The 19730-nt window shown below is 34.6% G+C and overlaps 1 protein-coding gene across 2 annotated transcripts in view; it reads left to right on the top strand.

Annotated features, from left to right (window-relative positions):
• LOC124365706 (histone-lysine N-methyltransferase eggless) overlaps positions 1 to 19730 on the top strand; it is a 127367-nt gene that overhangs the window by 86554 nt on the left and 21083 nt on the right. For both annotated transcript variants that reach the window (XM_046821648.1, XM_046821647.1), the window contains exons 10-17: positions 7481 to 7680; positions 8326 to 8522; positions 9105 to 9180; positions 10974 to 11107; positions 12292 to 12437; positions 13696 to 13891; positions 16200 to 16367; positions 18906 to 19048. In XM_046821648.1, coding sequence (XP_046677604.1) covers positions 7481 to 7680; positions 8326 to 8522; positions 9105 to 9180; positions 10974 to 11107; positions 12292 to 12437; positions 13696 to 13891; positions 16200 to 16367; positions 18906 to 19048 — 1260 coding nt within the window. The remainder of the gene's footprint in view (positions 1 to 7480; positions 7681 to 8325; positions 8523 to 9104; positions 9181 to 10973; positions 11108 to 12291; positions 12438 to 13695; positions 13892 to 16199; positions 16368 to 18905; positions 19049 to 19730) is intronic.

The following is a 19730-nucleotide window of genomic DNA, read 5'->3' as shown; positions in this document are numbered from 1 at the left end:
TCCCGACCTGAACTCCGATCCTTTCTGTACTAAACACATAACATGTTTTAAATCTGTTCATTCAATTCTAACTTACAACTATAGATCTTTCTTTAAGACTCAAATATTGTCTGCCAATACCAGTTATATTTATTTAAAAATTTGGAAAATTATTTCCTTTTAAACAATCAATGTGGCAGAATGCCTAAAATGTTGTTTTGTAATATGCCTTCTTCTGGATATGATATCAAATAAGAGAATGGAATTGTCAGTAATTTTTTGGAAAGTAAATGTTTTATTAAAAAAAAAAACAACTCTTTCAAATCACGTCTTTAAAGAAGAGAATCACACGGGTTGAGAATTATGGTAAAACGTTTGTCCCTATTTTAAACTTCTTTTGCACATCAGAAATTTTAAGGACAAACTGTGTTGCATCTGAAACAATGTGGCAGCACTACAGGAGAAATTTGGTCCCATCTGCACCTAAAATACCACTCGCAGACAACTCTGCATTGCAAAAAAACTGTTTTTGCGTTAAAAGGACTAGTGTGTGGTGTTAACAATTATACAATTTGTTTCAGAACTCTTGTCGCATATTTTAGGGAATCATGCCTTTGGGTGTAATATACAAATTTGTAACCTTAGTTGGATATTTTTAAGTCTTTGGCAACAGTGTAGTCTTTGTAGTGCTGGACAGTTTGTTTTATGTAATGTTATACAAATAACATTCATAGTTTAAGTAGTAAGTGTTTTATTAAGTAAAATATTGTAGATCACAACAGTGAGGTATTGTTAATTTTTCTTTATATTTTGATAAAAGTTCACTCAGTTCTTATGATTGTTTTACTTTTTAGTTAATAATACTGTAACAAATTACAAACAACATAAATTATTTTTGTTATTCAATTACAGTTTGACAAAAGCAATTTGGAGAAAAAAGTCTACAGTATATATATATATATATATATATATATATATATATATATATATAAAACTAAGAAGAATGTTATCTAAAAGAGTATTTTTAATTCCTAATAACATTTAGAAAAAATCATTTAAATTTCTTAATATTATGTACTTAAATGAATTGTGTTTTAACAAAAATTTTACTTAACACAAATTTTGGGCCAGGCCTTCCTTAAAATATTGCTTATCACTGGTAAAAATAGTCTTTCATTCTCTGCAATTTGCAAAAAATTGTTGGTTCAAAAGGGTTAAATTACGTACACAATAGGTTTTAGTTACATTTAGTAAAAATTCTGTCATTACCTGATGGAATACTACATTTGCCTCTTCAAGTCATAGCATCAAACCTGGACACATCAATCAATACATCTCAGCATCAAACTGAAGCTATTCATAATTAATTTATCAATTTTACCTTATTGCTTTCCGCTTTTGTTGCATGAAATATACTATTTCAATTTGCACTGCACTCTATTGATTGCCATAATGACATTACCTCTTAGCACAACTTTACTTGCGAGTTGAGGAGTTGAGAAGTAAGATTTACTGTAATATAATTTATTTATTATTTTACATGTACTAGTTATGAAATGATTCCCAATAGTCTTAACTTAATTTCATAGTTCACAATAGAAGCATAAATTAATTAGCTCAAAATTTATGTTTAAAACTATAGTAAAATATTTATCTACTGTAATTTGTGAAAAAGACTATATCGTTATTCTTACAATAAAAATACAAAACTGTAAATCTTAAAGTTTACATAATTTAGACCGCTAGTTAAATTTAAATAAAATTACAAAATTGATAGACACAATTAAAATATATAGTTTTGTAAAATAAAATAGTATTGGTTTGTTTCTAATCAATAACTTACTTATTTAAGTAACTTTTTTAACCAGACTGCCACATAAAAACATATAAGTTTATTTAAATACAAAGATTGCGTTAATTAATTATAATAAACCTTTCCTCAGTTTTTATTATTTACTTTAACACATACCAGTTAATAATGTTCTTAACAATCATATTATTTGTCACCATGTATTAAAATTTAAATTTGGCAAAAGTTAAAAATATTATCTGGGATTTTTTTTGTTTTTAACCCTTTTGATACACTCTATTGTGTATTGGATATCAAAGTTTCTTCATTCATATTACAATTGATATCTTCATGATTCAATACTAAAATTTGTTTAAACATGAACAGTAAGCAAGTACAGTAAAGTGTAAAACATAATAATGACATAAAGATTGTGTACAGGTGTCAAATAGTTTTAAATTTTTTGTTACAATTAAGATTCTTAAATAGAATGTGCCAGGTAGTTGTCACAGTGTATGAATTTCTCCGTGTAACTAACAAAGAAATTCTGAAGACTCTTGTTGAATTCGTATCCTTTCACAGCTTTAAGATGTTGGAGTGCAAATTTACTCAGAACAATCTAAGATGGCTTCTTTTCAAAGAGACTGTCGATGGTTTTGCAGTATGTAGTAGGCTGCTTGGCGTATGTTAAAGGTGTGTATCTTTTTCCGCGTCAGAAGATTTCATTTTTCAATGTGAAGAATAACTTCTTGTATATATAGAGCAGTGACCGTAAGAGTCCCTGTCAAATATTTGAAAGGCTCCTCTGCAGCTTTGGTGAGGATGTAGGTCAGCAATGGCATGTGTAACCCTTTTTTTAGAAGAAAGAAGAATTCTGTTAAGATTTTCCATCGACGAGCCACCAGCAAGTCCGTATCTGAGGAGTAATTGAACAAGGACATTATATGCAGTTATTGTTGCGTCTAGTTCTCCATTTAATGGTATGCGTTTGGTTTCAACTGTACTCATTCCAAGTTAGTCTACTGTCCAATCTCACACCAAGAAATTTTTCTTGTCATACCAAGGAACATACCAAACATACTTATGGACATTTTGTTTATATTCTCTTCCTTCTTCTTAATAAAATTCACCTGGTGTGTCTTGGAAGGATATACTTGAAGGTCATTAGTTCTGCAATATATGATATTTTAAGCTGTTCGAAGCACTTGTAAGAAGACCATCTGCTATGTTAGTGTTTAGGAGTAGTATTGTGCACACATTAAGTTGGTAGTATTGACTCTGGCGTTTTGAATATAATCCGGAAAGTTGTTAGTAAAAATTAGGAACAGGATTAGGCCCAATACAGATTAATTTTGAAGACGGGGTGGTATGTGTTTAAATTAGGTGGAAGTTTGTTTACCAAAATAAGCAGTTTTCTATTTCCTGGATGTTTAGGAATAACATTTTTTAGTTCGGAGGGTATAAACTTTACAAATCTTTTGTTTCAGAATCCACAAAAATAGGTTCATTCTGTAGGCTCAAGGCTAAAGACAATATTGAATTCTCTTTTGTGGTTTTTCTTTCCTTAATTCTTTTGTTTTATAATTACTACTGTTCGATCAAAAGTAAACTATTTACATAAGCATAAGTCAGTATTGAACAATGTCCAATTATTGTAGTTAGAGAAAAGTGAATCAATCATCCATCTTGTTAGCAGAATCTGAGAACTGTGTTGATGTCATGCTCCTATTTACTTCGATCATCAGTCCCTAATTGGTCTCCATAAAACGATACGTAAAATCAACTATCCAATTTGCACGTTTCCATTGTCTTGCACACGCTCGGCCTTCATTGTTTGTGACTGAAAACAAGATAGGTGTACAATCTTAAATTAGTAGCTGTTCCTGGATCAAGTAAAAATAGTAAGGCAGGTAGGTATACAATATGTTCCATATTTTATGCATACTGGAGGTATCTTGGTAACTGTGAGAGCAAAGATAAAATGGACGAAGTTGTATACAATAACAAGACCAACAAATTAATGTGGTCAAGTTCATTATCGGTTGCATTCACTCACTGCACTCAAAAAACTATTTTTGGTCAAAATTTTCATATTGGTTCTGTATTGCACCGTTTTGCATGAAATATTTTCTAGTTTCTAAATATTATAATGAAAAGTTTTTCAAGACCAGCAAGCAGGAGGTGTAGGGTTTGAGTCAATTAAAACAATACAACAACCCATTTTTTATTTAAACAAAAGGAATTAGATTTTTCAATGACTAAACAAATACCACATATTTTACACTTTTCTCTTCTTTTTCATAAAATAATTCATAAAAACCTATTTTTGTATGGTTGTGTGAAGGGAATCTTTATTATATTATTCATATAGTTGGTAATCTTGAATGATATTTCACTGCAGACATTGTTGGAATCATTCTATTATTCATATAGTTGATAAACTTGAATGATATTTCACTGCAGACATTGTTGGAATCAGCTGTTTAGTGAAATATGAAAATATTTGACAAGGTCAGCCTAGAAATGAATGTTAGTGACATTTTGATGACTGTTTACCACAATAGCTTGTTAAAGCTGTATACTATTTAATCTTTGTTGTATCTATTATAGTTTCTAAGATCCCTTCAGTGTGCATATAATTTGGAACACACTGTATACTTCCCTAATGTAGTTACAACTGGCATGATATCGCTAAATAAAGAACGATAAAGTGGTGTATTTTATAATATTGTTAATAAAATCAAGTATGGACTATCCAAGCAGTTTTGTTTTGTTTGAAAAAAATTAAATTCAATCCAGCAGAATGTTATTTTTCACATTATTTTTTCGAAAGCCCTTTAAAATTAATTTTATTCAGCTGTTGTATTTTTTATACAGAAGATTTTCTATACAGTTAAATGTATACAAAAGTTCAGCATCTTGCGTATAATAATAATGTTTGCTTATATTTGCTATATTTACGATTTTAATATTAGAGAAATTTTACCTTAGGTACACCTTTTGTACTGGTAGAGCCAACAAAATATACACAGGGGGTTCAATACCCTTACACCTTGGTAGAGACATAATAAACCCAGGGTGGCCACCCGACCGGGAAATCTGGGAGTTTTCCTGTTGAAGCTACGTTTTCCTAGCTCCGCGACTGGGCTTTTTGCGCTGCGTGCTCCGTGCTCCGTAACTGACGAAACCACCGGTTCTCTGTAAACCAATGGAGGTGTCTTCCTAGCTACGCGTTGCGTGCTTAAGCCTTAACCGCGCTGCGTGGTCTTTGCTGCGCGACTGGGAGCACTGCCTCGAGAGCAGTCAATCACGCACCGCGCAGCAGGGCTGACGGCTGTGTGTATATTATTATTATTATATACACTTTCATGTTAACTTGAATAAATTTAGATGAATAAAATTAATACTTATAGTAGACAGATGAGATAATGTACAAGTTCTACTGATGGTAATACAAATATTTAAATTTGGCGTTTTGAAACCTGAGGTAGTGAACATTAAAATAAATAAACTCTCTTTTTAATTACTAAGCTATAAAGTTTGTTCACATTACAACGTTTTTTTCTGAAACAGAGCTTTTATTTTATTTGAGTAGTAAGCTCCAAGTAATCAGTAAAACTGCTTCTTACTTTAAACCCTTCTGCTTTAGTATAGCCTCCGACATAAGCCAAAGGGATCATGTTTTGTGTAGGAAGTTCGTGCTGCGGATGAGTCACTAGTTCTTTGGGGTTGCGTGCAATAAAGTCATCCCTGATCCCGTTATGAAGACAGCAACTTACGAATATGACTAAGTCGACTGTTTCTGGTTTCAAGTTTATTGGTGTGAAAAAATTCTGAAAATGTGACACAAAATACAAAATGCATTTTCAGTTATTCTTCTAGCACGACAAGAGGCATAGTTAAAGTGTCGTTTATGATTATCTGCGTTTGCTTGTTTGTGCGTGTAGGGTTTCATGTCATGATTACCCAGTTTAAATGCTTCATCTCCTACTGCAACAAATGGTTGCTTAATTTTAGAAGAAGGTAGGTTTTCAGGAGGTGGGAAAATAATTCCTTCTTGAATCAATTTCCCCATTTTAGACTTTTTAAGATTCCAGCATCTGTACAAATTTGCAGTTTGCGTCAGCCACAGCAAACAATACAATGGAGAAAAAGTTCTTAAAATTGTGAAAAAGGGATCCTGAATGAACTGGTGCAACTATCCTCACATGTTTTCCGTCTATTGCAGATGTACAATTTGGGAAATCTCAGTTGACCCAGAATTCTTCGGCTTTCTGTTTCCAATAAATCTCCGATGGTGGTGGCAAATGCACATGTTCTATTTTGTCCTTGACAACTGTCAAAACGTCTGGGACAAAATTTGATATTGTAGACACAGAAATTCTGTATTGGAAAGCCAATGATCGGTATGATTCTCCCGTAGCCAGAAACCTGAAAAAATAGAATTGTATAAAACTTATAAAAGAGTAACAGCAATGTCGACATCCTCGTTCATTTCCTCGTCTGCGAAGAGCAATAACTTTGCCAAAACATTCCTTTTCCGGTCCATATCAATGAAAACTGTACATTTCTTCAAAAGATGAAACTAGATGAGAGAGTTTAAGTCGCGCGTTACGCTGCGTAAAATGACAAATCCTAGGAAAACACATTTGCGCTGCGCAGTATTTAAGTGCGCTTCAACTAAACACGCTGCGCATTTGGCCTTAATTACGTAGCACGGAGCAAACCCAGTCGCGGAGCTAGGAAAACGTAGCTTTAATCGCAGAAGTCTCAAAAACATTTCTTCCGTTTCTAATAATTTATGAAATCAAGAAATAACTTGATACTTCCTTGAATCACAACCTGATTAATCTTAAAACAGTGAAACTCTGAATGAAGTTCGACATATGTTTGCGAGCCCCATCTGATGCCTTCACTGGTGTAGTGGAGTTTATCTTGGTTAATTCTACCTGTGTCGCAGCACGCCTTCCAAGCACATATCAAACCATTGGGCAATTAAAAGTTGGTGACCGATCATCTCGGGCCTCGATCATTATACGAGCAGTGCGCTGTAAGCATTAGTATTTTTCATTTTGCTATTGTAAATTTATATTTTTACTGTTGGTAAAGATTGTGTTCTTATGTTGAATTTAACATTTTCTGCAATTGAATTATTTTATTATCGAGTCATGATTTATCATTACTTAACAATACAATTATATTTACAAGTAATTAAAATTCTTCAATCTGTTATTGTAAATTGGAATAAAATAATGGTTAATCTCCTATTTCACTGCTGTTTTGAATATATAATGTCTCTGCGATACATCTGTGTTGTGTTGTGATTTACGTTTATGCTTCTCTGGACGTAGTGCTGGATTGAATAATATGTTTTGTTGTTCTTTTTCACCTTGACTTTAGTGTGTTGTCATGTGTTGCTATTTTAAATCTATTGAATGCTTAAATTTTTGCTTTTATACTTGAAAAAAGGATGGATTCTAGTCTTTAAAACATCATTTCTTTTATTGTAATATTCGACAGTGGCAAATGTGCTTAATTTCGTTATCTCCTCAAATCATCCATCATCAGTAATGACCTTTAACTAAAAAATTGACTTGCCCTTAAGAGGTTCATTGCAATTTTGATGAAATTTCGCTGTCCAATGCTCACTAGACGCATCTGTAAACTAAAAAAGGTGGCAATGTGTGATTGACCATGATCGTCTCTGTTCAGGTATTTGGTTTTCTTTGACGACGGCTACACCCAATACTGCCCCCACGACAATATCCTGGTAGTCTGTCACACCAGCCGCAACGTGTGGGAGGATATCCACCCGGAGCCGCGGGACTTCATCAAGAACTACCTACAGCAGTATCCGGAACGGCCTATGGTCAAAATGAGTCGTGGTCAGGTCGTCAAGGTAGAATGGAATGGTGAGTGTTGAATGTAGAGATAAAATACACCCTATTTTATTACTTTACTTTTGCTTTCCCCTAATCCTAACAACATTAGCCCAACAATACTAGTGTTTTAGATGAAGGAAGAACCCAAACTGATGATCTGGTGGTAGAACTGAACTGGTGACCCTTCAACATGTTAATGCTAAGCCATTCCAATGGGGCAATAGTTATTATATACAATTATGGATTTATATATTTTAAGTTGTACTGAGATGCAATATGGTCTTGGATAGGGTAAGTTGTGTGGAAAATTAATCATGGTGGATCAATAAATTTGATCCATAACGGTTATAAAAACTAGTATTTCCAGCTCTTCTCTTCGCTTCCACTAGTTTAGTTGTTACCTGCAGATATTTATTTTGACTACAAATATACTTCGAAGAATACATATTTTTTATATACCTATTATATTAGAGAATTAATAGTTAACATTGCTTTTTCTGTTGTTATCTGTTTTTAGGAATTTTTATATAAGATTAAATCTTAAATGTTGACTTACATATTGAGATCCTTGCAATGGTAATATAGAATCCAAATATGTGTTTCTAAAATTGTGTGTTTTAAAATTACTCCTTTTATCATTAGAAATGGATTTAGAAGCATTTTAATTAACTACAGGGCGGTGGTGGATCGTGAGAGTGCTGGAAGTGGACGCTTCACTGGTCAAGGTACACTTTGATGCTGACAAGCGCACAGAGTGGATCTACCGTGGATCGACGAGACTGGGACCGATGTACCAGGAACTGGCCGCAGCCAAGGAGCGACAAAGCGGCTCACTCCTCCGCTCCCGAGGGTTCGGCTCCACCACTCACAAGGTAAGTTTCTCAATCATGCTGGAAAGTCCTGCAGAAAAATATGTAAAGTGTTTTACGTGAATCAGAAGGTTGTCTTGTTCCTTAAATTCGTTGTAAATTATGGTTTTTCAAAGACAGATTTTGATGCATCAATTTTACGTGTTCAACATTAAATAAAGTTCCCATGTGTATGAAGAAGACTCTTAACATTATATGTAGTCTGCTTACAATGTACCAAGAGAGTTAAAGCTCAAATGTGCCACCAAATGATCCTGATATATCGATTTTGATATATCGATTTTAAGTTATTGGATTAGATTATAAGTATTGGCATTAAGATTATAACACAATCAGAAAGTGAAATCTTTAATTTTAAAGCTCTAAATATTTGAGAAATCTCCAATTAAGTTTCCTGTAAACTTTTATTTCTAAAATCCTTTTACATTTCGAATTTGAAATGTACATACATATGATGATAAACTCCCACTGTATTATTAATTTGTTTGGAAATTACCAATATAATTGATTTACTTTTATTTAAAGCTGAACTATATACACTGTAGTTTTTTATTGTCAGTACACTTATAATATGAAATTGTGCAGAGTGACATGCCATACGTGGAGTATACTCGAGGTGACAGTGATGAGAAGAAAGATGAAGAAAAGAATGAGGAACCTGGTGAGTACTTTTTTGTTCTCAAGGGTATCAAGGAATTTGTTAGAATTAAGTTTGTTAAAACAGCCACACTTTGTGTTTTTGAGGTTCGTTTTAGTCAGTGAGTGAGAGTTCGATAAATAGAAATTTCATGCCTAGGTCTGTATACGATTCAATGGTTTGTTTACTAGATTGCCTTGAATTTTACCCATACAAAACTTAAAATCTACAAAACAATAATAAGATTAATACTGTATGCAGCCGAACCACGGGTTGTTGACAACATTTCACAGAAAAAGATGATCGTTTTTGAAAATAAAGTACTAAGAAAAGTCCTTGGTCATACAAGAGAAAATGGAACGTGGAGAATAAATTATAACAAAGAAATTTGAGATCTTTCCAGAGCACCGGACGTTGTAGTCAAAGCCAAATGCCAATGTTTACAGTAGTCCAAGTACATGACAAGACAAGAATATGATTCAAATTCAAATATTTATCACTGTAAACACATGGAAAAGTAAAGATTGAATATTATCAGTGTTTAGTATGAGGCTAGTACAATAGTACAAACTTATTCTAAATTCACACAGTTTAAAGCAATGGTTGACATATTTTTCAGCCAGTAAGTCAACATAGCATTTATAAATCTTCTACCGAGTCCCAAGGAATACTGGGTAAAAGAAAGTATGCAAAATGGAAATAACACCCATCTATTGCACACAAACATATATTTATTAACCCTTTCTTGCTCGCATTGTTTCCAGGCGCTCATTGTGCTTCTAACCTCAATTAATTCGCTCTGCCGGTCACGTTTGGTCAAAATACGTGGCGCCTCAACTTACAGATGTTCTGTCATTGTAATTAACTATAATTATATATATTAATTATTTTACTATTATATTGGTTCAATGAAGTTGATTGTACGAGACCAGGGAGGGGGCACACGGACAGCTGGGCGCTGGGTTGTTTGTTGCGCAGTTACTTGGTGAAGGTCATTGTCTGGCTCGCCGTCACTGCCACTGTCACTGTGATCACTCCGAACTACATCCTCAATGCCACCAACCACTTCACAAAGCTCTGGTACATCACTACACTCATTTGAATCGTCGCAATCACTACTAATAACGAGATCGATTTCACTGTCACGAATTGTACGACTACAACCCACCATTGTTTCTGCACAACTAATATAAATAGCAAAATAATGGAATAAATCTACTGTGAAAGTAAAGTAAATGGTCTCCTGATAGCAAACAACCCGTAGTAGTACAAACTATTGCTACTCGAGAGCAGCACTTATCGGCTCTGTTGGGTAAAGCAGTGCGTGCCGATTCATGCCTTGCGAGCGGGAGAGGTTTAATCAAAATATATAGGAAGTTTTACAAAAGAGTTAAAATGTACATGTTAATGAGAAGAGTGGAACTCCTTTTGGCAATCAAGTATTTTCTTGAAGTTTGGAGAGTTATGTTGTAGCCTATGCAGTTATCCAAATGTTCATCGGTCAGTCTGCTTCTATATTTGTTTTTATAAACTTCATACTTGAAAAAGATGCTTCACACAAGTATTGTATTTCACAATTTTCTGAAAGTTAATGTTTTACGTTGGTTTTTAGCATTTTCTTATTCTAAGCTTTGTCCTTTAGTAAAATTAAATATTGATTGAACGTTCTTATAGTAACGCCTCTGATCACCAGCGCTGGCTGTGGCAGCACTTTAATATAATTACCATAAATTATATTTCAAACCACAAGAAAGCATCAACAACAACGCTATTTATGAGTATATAACATGTGACTGTGAGTCTGTGTGTTTATACAGAGGAACAACCAGCGGTCCCAGCCCGGTCCGTCGCCAGGAAGAGCACTGCCAAGAAAGTACCAGACCCACCGGTCATCTCTAATATCCCGTACTCGAAACCTCTGGTCAATCATGTTCCTCAGGGGAGCATCACGGTATGTTCTTTAAGCCTTTAGGTATAAACTAAGTTGGTTATCCCTGTTTCAATCTCTGCAACTGTTTGTAAAAATTGAAATAATTTTATTAAAATTCATAACTATATTATGGCACAAACTTTTCTGTTGTATTGAGCAAATCAACGTCACAGAGTCAGGATTTTGTCCATTCCGCCCCCTATACATCCTATACTTACCATTACACTAATGCAATTTCCAAATCCACTTCTTGTGGAAATGGAAATCTGTTTTGTATATACATTATTGCTTAATTTTATTACCAACACCAGAGCCAGTGTCTACTTGGAGTTATTACAAGATTTACATTTTGAGTTGAAACTTTAATATTATAATTAGTATTTAAGTCATCACACTAAATTTCAATAGAGATTAATTTTTTTAGCATCAAATTGATACAAATAAATGTGAGGATATTTTTTTAGGTCTTGATAAATTTTATAGTAAAATTAAACGTAAGTTGAAGGAGAAAGTTGTGGAGATTGATGACTATTTTTAAAACTATTACCTGACGTAAAGGTTCTTAGTAGAGATTAGAATAGTATTATTGGCACAGCTCCCTATTACTTCCTCCGTATTTGTCAGTTGCGGATGAACTACTGGCTCGTTAACTGTATAGAGTGAAGCTTGAGGCTAAACGTTTATTGCAGAACGATGTTCCTATAATGCTTGACAATTTCCTCTCAAAATTCTTTATGGGTTTGATAAAGTGTTTGTATGAGTTAATCAAGTTAGACTCGATCAGTCCCCATGACTGACGAGCTTTATTGTCAAATTCCATTTGTTCCATATTTTAGTTTCCAATGCCTCTCTTATTCCACACCTCATTTAACGAACCACTGCTCATTTAATGTATGCAGCATGTTCTGTGATAAATTTCTTTATTATAATACATAGAGATGTCAATGCTGCGCTCCTCTACATGTGATTGTTCTTCTTCTGTTTACCAATAATAAAATAGTCCTCCGGGCTCACTTGGAATAAGTAGGTAGATTTTGTTACAACTTTAGTTGTATTATTAATTTATTACATGCACTCAATATGCACAAACTGAAAAAGCAAAAAGTTGAAAAAATGAAATGCTGTACCAAGCTGGGAAACAAACTTAATAATATCTGTAGCCTAATCAGAATACCGACTGCTACTATAGACAATGTATGTTGCAGCAACGTAAACTGAACAGCACGTGTAGCCCCATACAGTTCCGACCCCATCAGTGCAATGAGGCCTGTGTCAGGTGGACTGACTACTCGCCGGCTGCTGCCAAGAAGTACGACCCGCTTATTAAACCCCTCATGTTTGGATTTTCCAGGTAATATTAAAAAAATACTATAAACTTAGATTTATATATGATTTTATTAGTGAGTCTGTAGACTGCTTCTGAAAGTTGAAACATCTTAAAAATACTAAACATGAAAGGAGAATAAATTGTTAATTATGAAACCAAATATCAGAACTTGTGATGAATTGTACAATGCCACCTCATCAGTTTCCAATGTAAAGAGATATAAAATGTAAATGAATTTGAACAATGGCATTGGGATTTGATAGATAGACTTATGCATGAATGGACTACAGAAAATACATTAAAATTAGAAGTCAGCAGAATTTCAAGCATAAACAGGAGAAAAACCACAATTAATTGAATAAATCTTGAAACAAATTTAAATTGCTTTAATTTTGTCCAACTGTGGAAGACGCTTTACAGTGTATATTCAGTTTGACACTAGTCTCATTCAATATAGAGGCGTAGTGAACGTTTTAATGAATAATGAACAATGATAATAACCTGTTTTAAGATATTGGGTTGATATATGGCTGATATGTGTGTATAATGAAATATACATAATTAGACTGTAATTGATTAAAACTGTGAATTTTTGTAATCAGCATGAACTATATTTAGATTGGAGTTTTCCTGCTGTCAAATAAGACTGTCATTTAGATAAATACATTTTTAACACGTTCATGACGACATGTACGGTATTGACCATACGGTACACACAATATTTCACAAACTGCCATCATGTACCCGATGGGGTACACGTTGCTATGCATTTCCTTATTGTGGTTTTACTGTTTGTCTGTCTTTGTGGTTTGTTAAATTTTATCCCACAATTAAATAAATACCTCAGACTATCATGTACTCCTTCAGGCTCACGACTGCTTAATTTTGTAGGTACCTCTTGGAGTACACAAGGAAATATTGAACAAATGTATTGAAATGAAATAATTTTTATTTACAAAATTGCAAATTACCTCCTCAACTATTATGGTTTTTTTGGTCATTATTATACAAAAATTCAATGGCATGTAAAAAGTTCTGAAATTACCCATCATCGTGAACGTGTTAATTCAAAATAAATTGTAATACATTTGTTATACAAATATTTTGTGTATGTTTTTATATGTTACAATAAATAAGTACAACTGTTTTCAAAACTATAAAACTCTTTTTTTGATTTATCTATAAAGTGTTATAGTTGAAACATTTGACTGAGTTCAAGATGTCACAAAAAAGTACTGTGTTATACCATCAGTTATTTCACCACACAATATTCCATATTCAGATTGAGCGTGAACTACAGAGGCAAGAGTACGATCATGTACAGGGCCCCATGCGGCCGCACGATACGCAGCCCACAGGAGATGCTGTGCTACTTGCAGGGCACCAAGAGCGCACTGACCATCGACTTGTTCGACTTTGACTTCTGGGTCAACCCACTTACCAAATTCGAGGAGGGCAGTACATTTGGACGGATCGAGGTACGTTGCATCTTGAGAATGGGTCCGAGGTAATAATGTGGTAGCAGTGAATTGCAAGATTATCTTTTGTCAAACTTTTTCCATGAAGAAATTAATTGCTCTGAAATAATTTATTATCAATCAGTCACTTCAAACGAATGTATACAAATCAGTTCATCTAACATCATTGAGAGTTTTGTAGTCAACTAAAGTCATATAGAATACAGAGACTTGTTTTCTTATAATTGCTGATGGGCCAGAGGTATTTTTAGCTGGTCTTTATTGTACTGCTGGGTGGAGTGGTTTTTATCTCTCACATTAATTTAAGCTGACCACTCATCATATGTCCTAAAGAGCCAAAATCAAACATTCAACTGCCTGAGGTAAGCGCTACTATTCAATAAACTTATGAATTTAAAGTGAACATGGTAATTATAGTTGTCTTTTTCAAGTCTAAATGTAAAATAAAAATTGAAACATAAAATAAATAATTTTTAATGAATCCATTGTTTTTGAACTTAACTTATTTACGTTGAAATGCGGTGCTGATTCAATTAGCGTGCGTTTATAGATAAAAAAGGAAAAATAACAAACAACAAATTTCTATGTGTACTGATAGTTGCGTTTCAATTTACCAGGATCTCAACTAATTAATCTAATCTTAATAGGAATCTGAACTGGGAATCCTATCTAGAAAGTGTTGTTGCGAGAGAGAAATGGACCTTGATGCAATGTTGTGTGATAAGTGGGGTTTGAGACCTTAAGCCGAGGCCTCTGTATTAGCTTTACATCTCCTAGATTATATCTGTCTGCATTGATGTTTGAGACTGTTGTCTGGTGGCTAAAAACGGAGGTTAGGATGACAATAGCTGGTCTGACTAGTATGCAAAGGATAGCTTTGGCTTGCTATCACTGGGGTCCTTCGAAGTGTACCAGATGTAGCTCTAAATTGCTGTCTTAACTTTGCCCCTTTGGACATTGTCATTGGGGCAATGGCCAGAAGAAGTGGCTGCTGTCTTAAGTAGGAGGGGCTTTGGTGAACTTCAGACTGTAAAAGTGCAACAGATGCGTTGCAAAATTAGCTTCCTGATTCAGAGAAATGCTTTGCACATGCTTGGTCTCTGATCAGATGCCTCAAAGATTTTCCTTCAATAAACCCTTTAGGGTTGTGTACCTTGTAGAGAGGCTTGCTTGGTGGGAAAGAAACCCTTTCCGTCATCAGAGCTTGAATGATTTACAGATGGCTCCAAAATAAAAATTAGCAGAGATGCTAAGAGTGCGAGAGTGAAACCGTGCACTGAGCTGGTGGTCCCTGTGGATTCTTTAACCACAGTTTTTCATGCACAAGTCAGCTATTATGAAATGTGCTCATCAGAATCTTGGTCTGTGGTATAGGAGTAAGATTATAAGCATTTTCACAGATAGCCAGGCAGCATTGAAGGCAATGGACTCCCGTGAGTTCAACATCTTAACTTGCCTGCTATTATTATTAAGGCGTATCTTCCGTTGGTAGAATCAACAATGTGACTATTCCTGGTTATGAGGGGTTACATGGGAAGGAAGAGCTAATGGCTTGACCATTCTGTGCTATTTTTAGGTGTGAATTCTTTAGGGCTGCCTCAAAGTGGGTTCATACTGAACATAGAGAAGCTGGAGACTGCATCCGGGTCTGAGGATGAGTAGGTTATTTGTACAGTCACCTTCCCTCAGGGTGGCATCTGATCTTCTCTCCTTAGGTAGATCAGTGTCTTCTCGGATTGTGGGTGTAATTACAGGACATGGGCACCTGAGGAAGCATCTTCACAGAGTCTACATTTTCTGGGAAGATCTGCTGTGTAGATTGTGTGGTAGGTAGGAGGAAACTGCTGAACACCTGCTCATTGATTGCCCTGCAATAGCAAGGGTGTGCTATGTCTAGTAATCTGGACAAGGGTGGTGAATTTCCCCAGGAGAACCTAATCCTAATAAGTATACTTCCAGGCTGTACAAAAGATCCGTGAGGCTTAAGTGCATGGCGATAGACCATCCCTTAGAAGAAGTTAAATTGTTATATTGTACATGTGGGTGTGTCATACTTGTAGGCATGCCATACACATGCCATGCCACACACTGTCTCATGAAACAATAAAATAATAGCACTAGTTATTGATTTATTTTTGAAATATCAAGATTTTCAGTTTGCATCCTAACGGCCATACATCAATAAGTGTACACATTTGAGGCAATTTCATGATTTGTTGCATAACACAGTAACTAAAATAAGACTGTCTGATATTTCTGTATGTAGCAATTAGTGCGATTCTAGTATTTTGGTTTCTCTGCCCAACAGGACCTGTCCTATGGGAAAGAAAACGTCCCAATATCCTGTGTGAACGAGCTAGACCACTGCATGCCTCAGTATGTACAATACATGACCGCCCGAGAACCTGCCAAGGATGTGAACCTCAACCTTGATCCTGAGTTCCTTGTTGGCTGCGACTGTAAGGACGACTGTGAGGTTAGTCGAGTTCCAGATGTCTTTATTTGTAAACAGATTACGTAATTTTATTTAACAAATTCTATAGATAATACATTGGTCTTATCCATACCATTAGTGGTAAGGAATTATTGGACTAGGAGAAGTTTCTGAGAAATGACCCAATGACAGGATTAAACGGACAACCCGTCGGTTATCAGTGCATTGTGCAATAACTGAGCCATCTGTCATTTCCAGAAAGCCATTATAGGCTTGAAATCAGGACCACTTGACTCTTTCTTACATTTAGTCTCTAAGTGAATGAAAAAAACCACGTTCATTAAATAAAAGAAAACTTTTACTACTTAATAAAGTAACAAAAAAATGTTACAACACACAAAACTTGCTTTACTGAGACTATACACTTCCAATTCACTAAACTGCCTTATTTGAAAAAAAAGTCGTACTATGCTGAAATGAAGCTGTCCAACAAGTTTCCTGAAAAATGACAATCCAAGAACGATGAAGAGAATCATTCACGATTGGCTACAGAACCAGGCCTTCTAGACACTTTGGGAATTCTACTCATGGAGTGACAATCTTTGACTTGACTAGACATCCAACTATTCTGATATACTTTTGACTCTGTAACATATGTCAATGGTATTGTTTAGTAAATAATATTGTCTATTAATCCTGTATTTAAGATAAAGTATTCAATCTTGTAGTCTCAGGAGCAATGACATACAACTAGCAGTGTCTGTAACTACCTCCATCATGCATTCCAAATACAGATGACAGCTACACGTTTTTCGATGTTAAAACATGATCATATTTCTTGTGTTGGACGGGGTTAAAAATATGAAACGACAATTTTGTTCAGATCATATGTTCCCTAGCTTGACACATTTAAAACCAACCATAAGGCATGTAAGTAAACATTTGTCCGCTACTGTTTGTTTTGTTTACATATGATGTGACGTGTTTTGTAGGAATGTACAGTAGTGTCATCATGTACGACGATGTCACTGTACTGCTATTGGCTTTAAAAACGGAGATAAACACTAAAACTAAACAGCTGTGTCTTGGGAACAAAAGAACAACAATCCTAGACACACACTTTCACAGATTGAGGACAGATTCTGTATCCTAAAAATCTTTTTGGATGACAGAATGACATGGTAGAACCACATTGACAAACTATGCTTGAAACTAAACTCGTCATTATTTGTTTTGAAAAGGAAACTAGCACCTCTGAATTAACAAAGGGAGCAGCATATTATGCTCCCTTTGAAAGTCATCTTCGCTATGGAATTGTTATTGGAGAGGTAATCTACTAAAAGACCCTGAAATGGCAAATAAGATAATAAGGATAATGGCTGAGCTGGCCTAGGGACAGTTGGACAGAGATACATTTAGGAACCTAACAATTTTGAGAGTTGCCTCACTTTATATACTGTACGCAATTTTTAACTGCTTGGCAATGAATCATAACCACCACACAAGACACTCACAAAACTTCATGTTACCACTTCATAAAATAGCTGTTTTCGAAAAGAAACCATCATATGCCGGCCGGCATGAAAAGTTTATGCACTGCCACAAGAAACTGAGACCTACTATTTATGTTATAATAAAATGAATTCAACACTGAAAAACTGGTTCATGCAGAGGACAATATACACAATGAGACAATTTTATTCCTGAAGAGACTATCCTGATGTAACAAAATTTGACCTTTAGAACACTGTAACCAATAATGTAGTATAACGACACAATTTATAATCTTAAATATTGTAAATAAGGAATTTCTAACTTCTAAGTGTTAAATCATCGTCAAATAACCATTTATAGACCGTGAAAGTGGTGACTTTCAGTGTTTGTAACGGTAATCTAATTATATTATGTAACAAACAGTCGGTTTTATGTGTATTAAGTTTGGAAAAATATGCTCTGAGAATAAATTATCTTTTCATATTTTCAACCCTTTTGACAACCGCTTATTTTGACCTTTGCCAAAAAAAGTGTGGCTGTCGATCAATTTCTTTCTTAGGAAAAATTCCTCTACCAAGTTCGAGAAAAGCCAAAATGTGTGCTTATACAGTGCAAATTGACTCTTGACTCCTAAACTGTAGGCAGAGATATTTATTACTGTAAAATAAATAAATACTGCTCTACCAAAAGATTTTATCAAATGCATGCTGAACTACTTTGGCTTATTAAGAAAAATAAAAGGTAAGAACAAGGTTACTTTATGATTCATTGAGTTAAATATTTAATGCAGTATTTGCTATGGCTTGGTAACTGTTATGTTTACGCACTTTAATACTTACAGATACAGCTCACATGGTTAACAGACGATTTTAGTTTAGCTGATTAAACTCAATTGCTAGAAGTGGAAGAGATTTTGCTCAGCTACTTAAAAAAAGAACCATTATGGGGAGAGTTCATGATAATTGCTTTATCATAACCTATTATACATTATAATTTATTATAAACAATATATAGTTTAAAATTCATAGTTTTGTTACACATATAGTTGGGCGATTTTTTAAAGCAATCTCCACTTTCTGCCTTCAGGACAGGTCCAAGTGCAGTTGTTGGCAGCTGACAATGCAAGGCAAGGCATATATACCAGATGGAGACTTGGATCCTCTGTTCGGCTACCAGTATCGCAGACTGCCCGAGCGGATAGCCACCGGCATTTATGAGTGTAATTCGAAGTAAGTTTGAATTTCTTTTTAGACCTAAACAGTTGTTTCTGCAGACTGTGTAGAGCATATCAGTGTATTGATTTTTTAGGAAAGATATTAGGGCACAGTTTGATGTTGTGTGTTTAGGTGAGTTTTAAACTGATTTGGGAGTACCTCAAGGCATCAGTTTGGGACCTTTGTTTTTCTTATTATTAATCAACAACATAGCATCCATCCTGAAGTGTGACATACAGCTTGAAGGTGATGGTAATACTCTGTCAATGGCTGGAGTAGCAGATTATGTAGTTCTGCAATCAATCATTGGTTCTCAATGGTGTTTCGGAAGTTAGGAAGAACTCGGTCTGTTGCAAGAACATTTGGAAATTCAAATATCAAGATATATGAAAAGGAAGTTAGTTTGATATCTAACATCTTCACTTCTCTTAATGTCAAATTGGTGACATTTCTTCATATGTTTTAAACCTTACGTTTCTTAACTGTTTATTTCTGCATTTTAATGCAAAACATTAAAGCTGTTTTAATTTGCGATTGATTTATTTCAAGATATCAGAAGAAAGCCTATTTGAGTATGAATTGTCAATGACATCTTTTTCTTCTAAGAGTGGTAGAAAAACAGCATTAATATAATCTATTAAAGGTCCTTGCATTAAATCGGAGAAGACCATAACAGTCCACTAAATATTGTCTCAAC

The sequence above is a fragment of the Homalodisca vitripennis genome, chromosome 7 (assembly GCF_021130785.1).
Source record: "Homalodisca vitripennis isolate AUS2020 chromosome 7, UT_GWSS_2.1, whole genome shotgun sequence".
Classification (NCBI taxonomy): domain Eukaryota; kingdom Metazoa; phylum Arthropoda; class Insecta; order Hemiptera; family Cicadellidae; genus Homalodisca; species Homalodisca vitripennis.
Note: the sequence above shows the minus strand (reverse complement) of the source record. Positions and strands in the feature narration are given on the sequence as shown.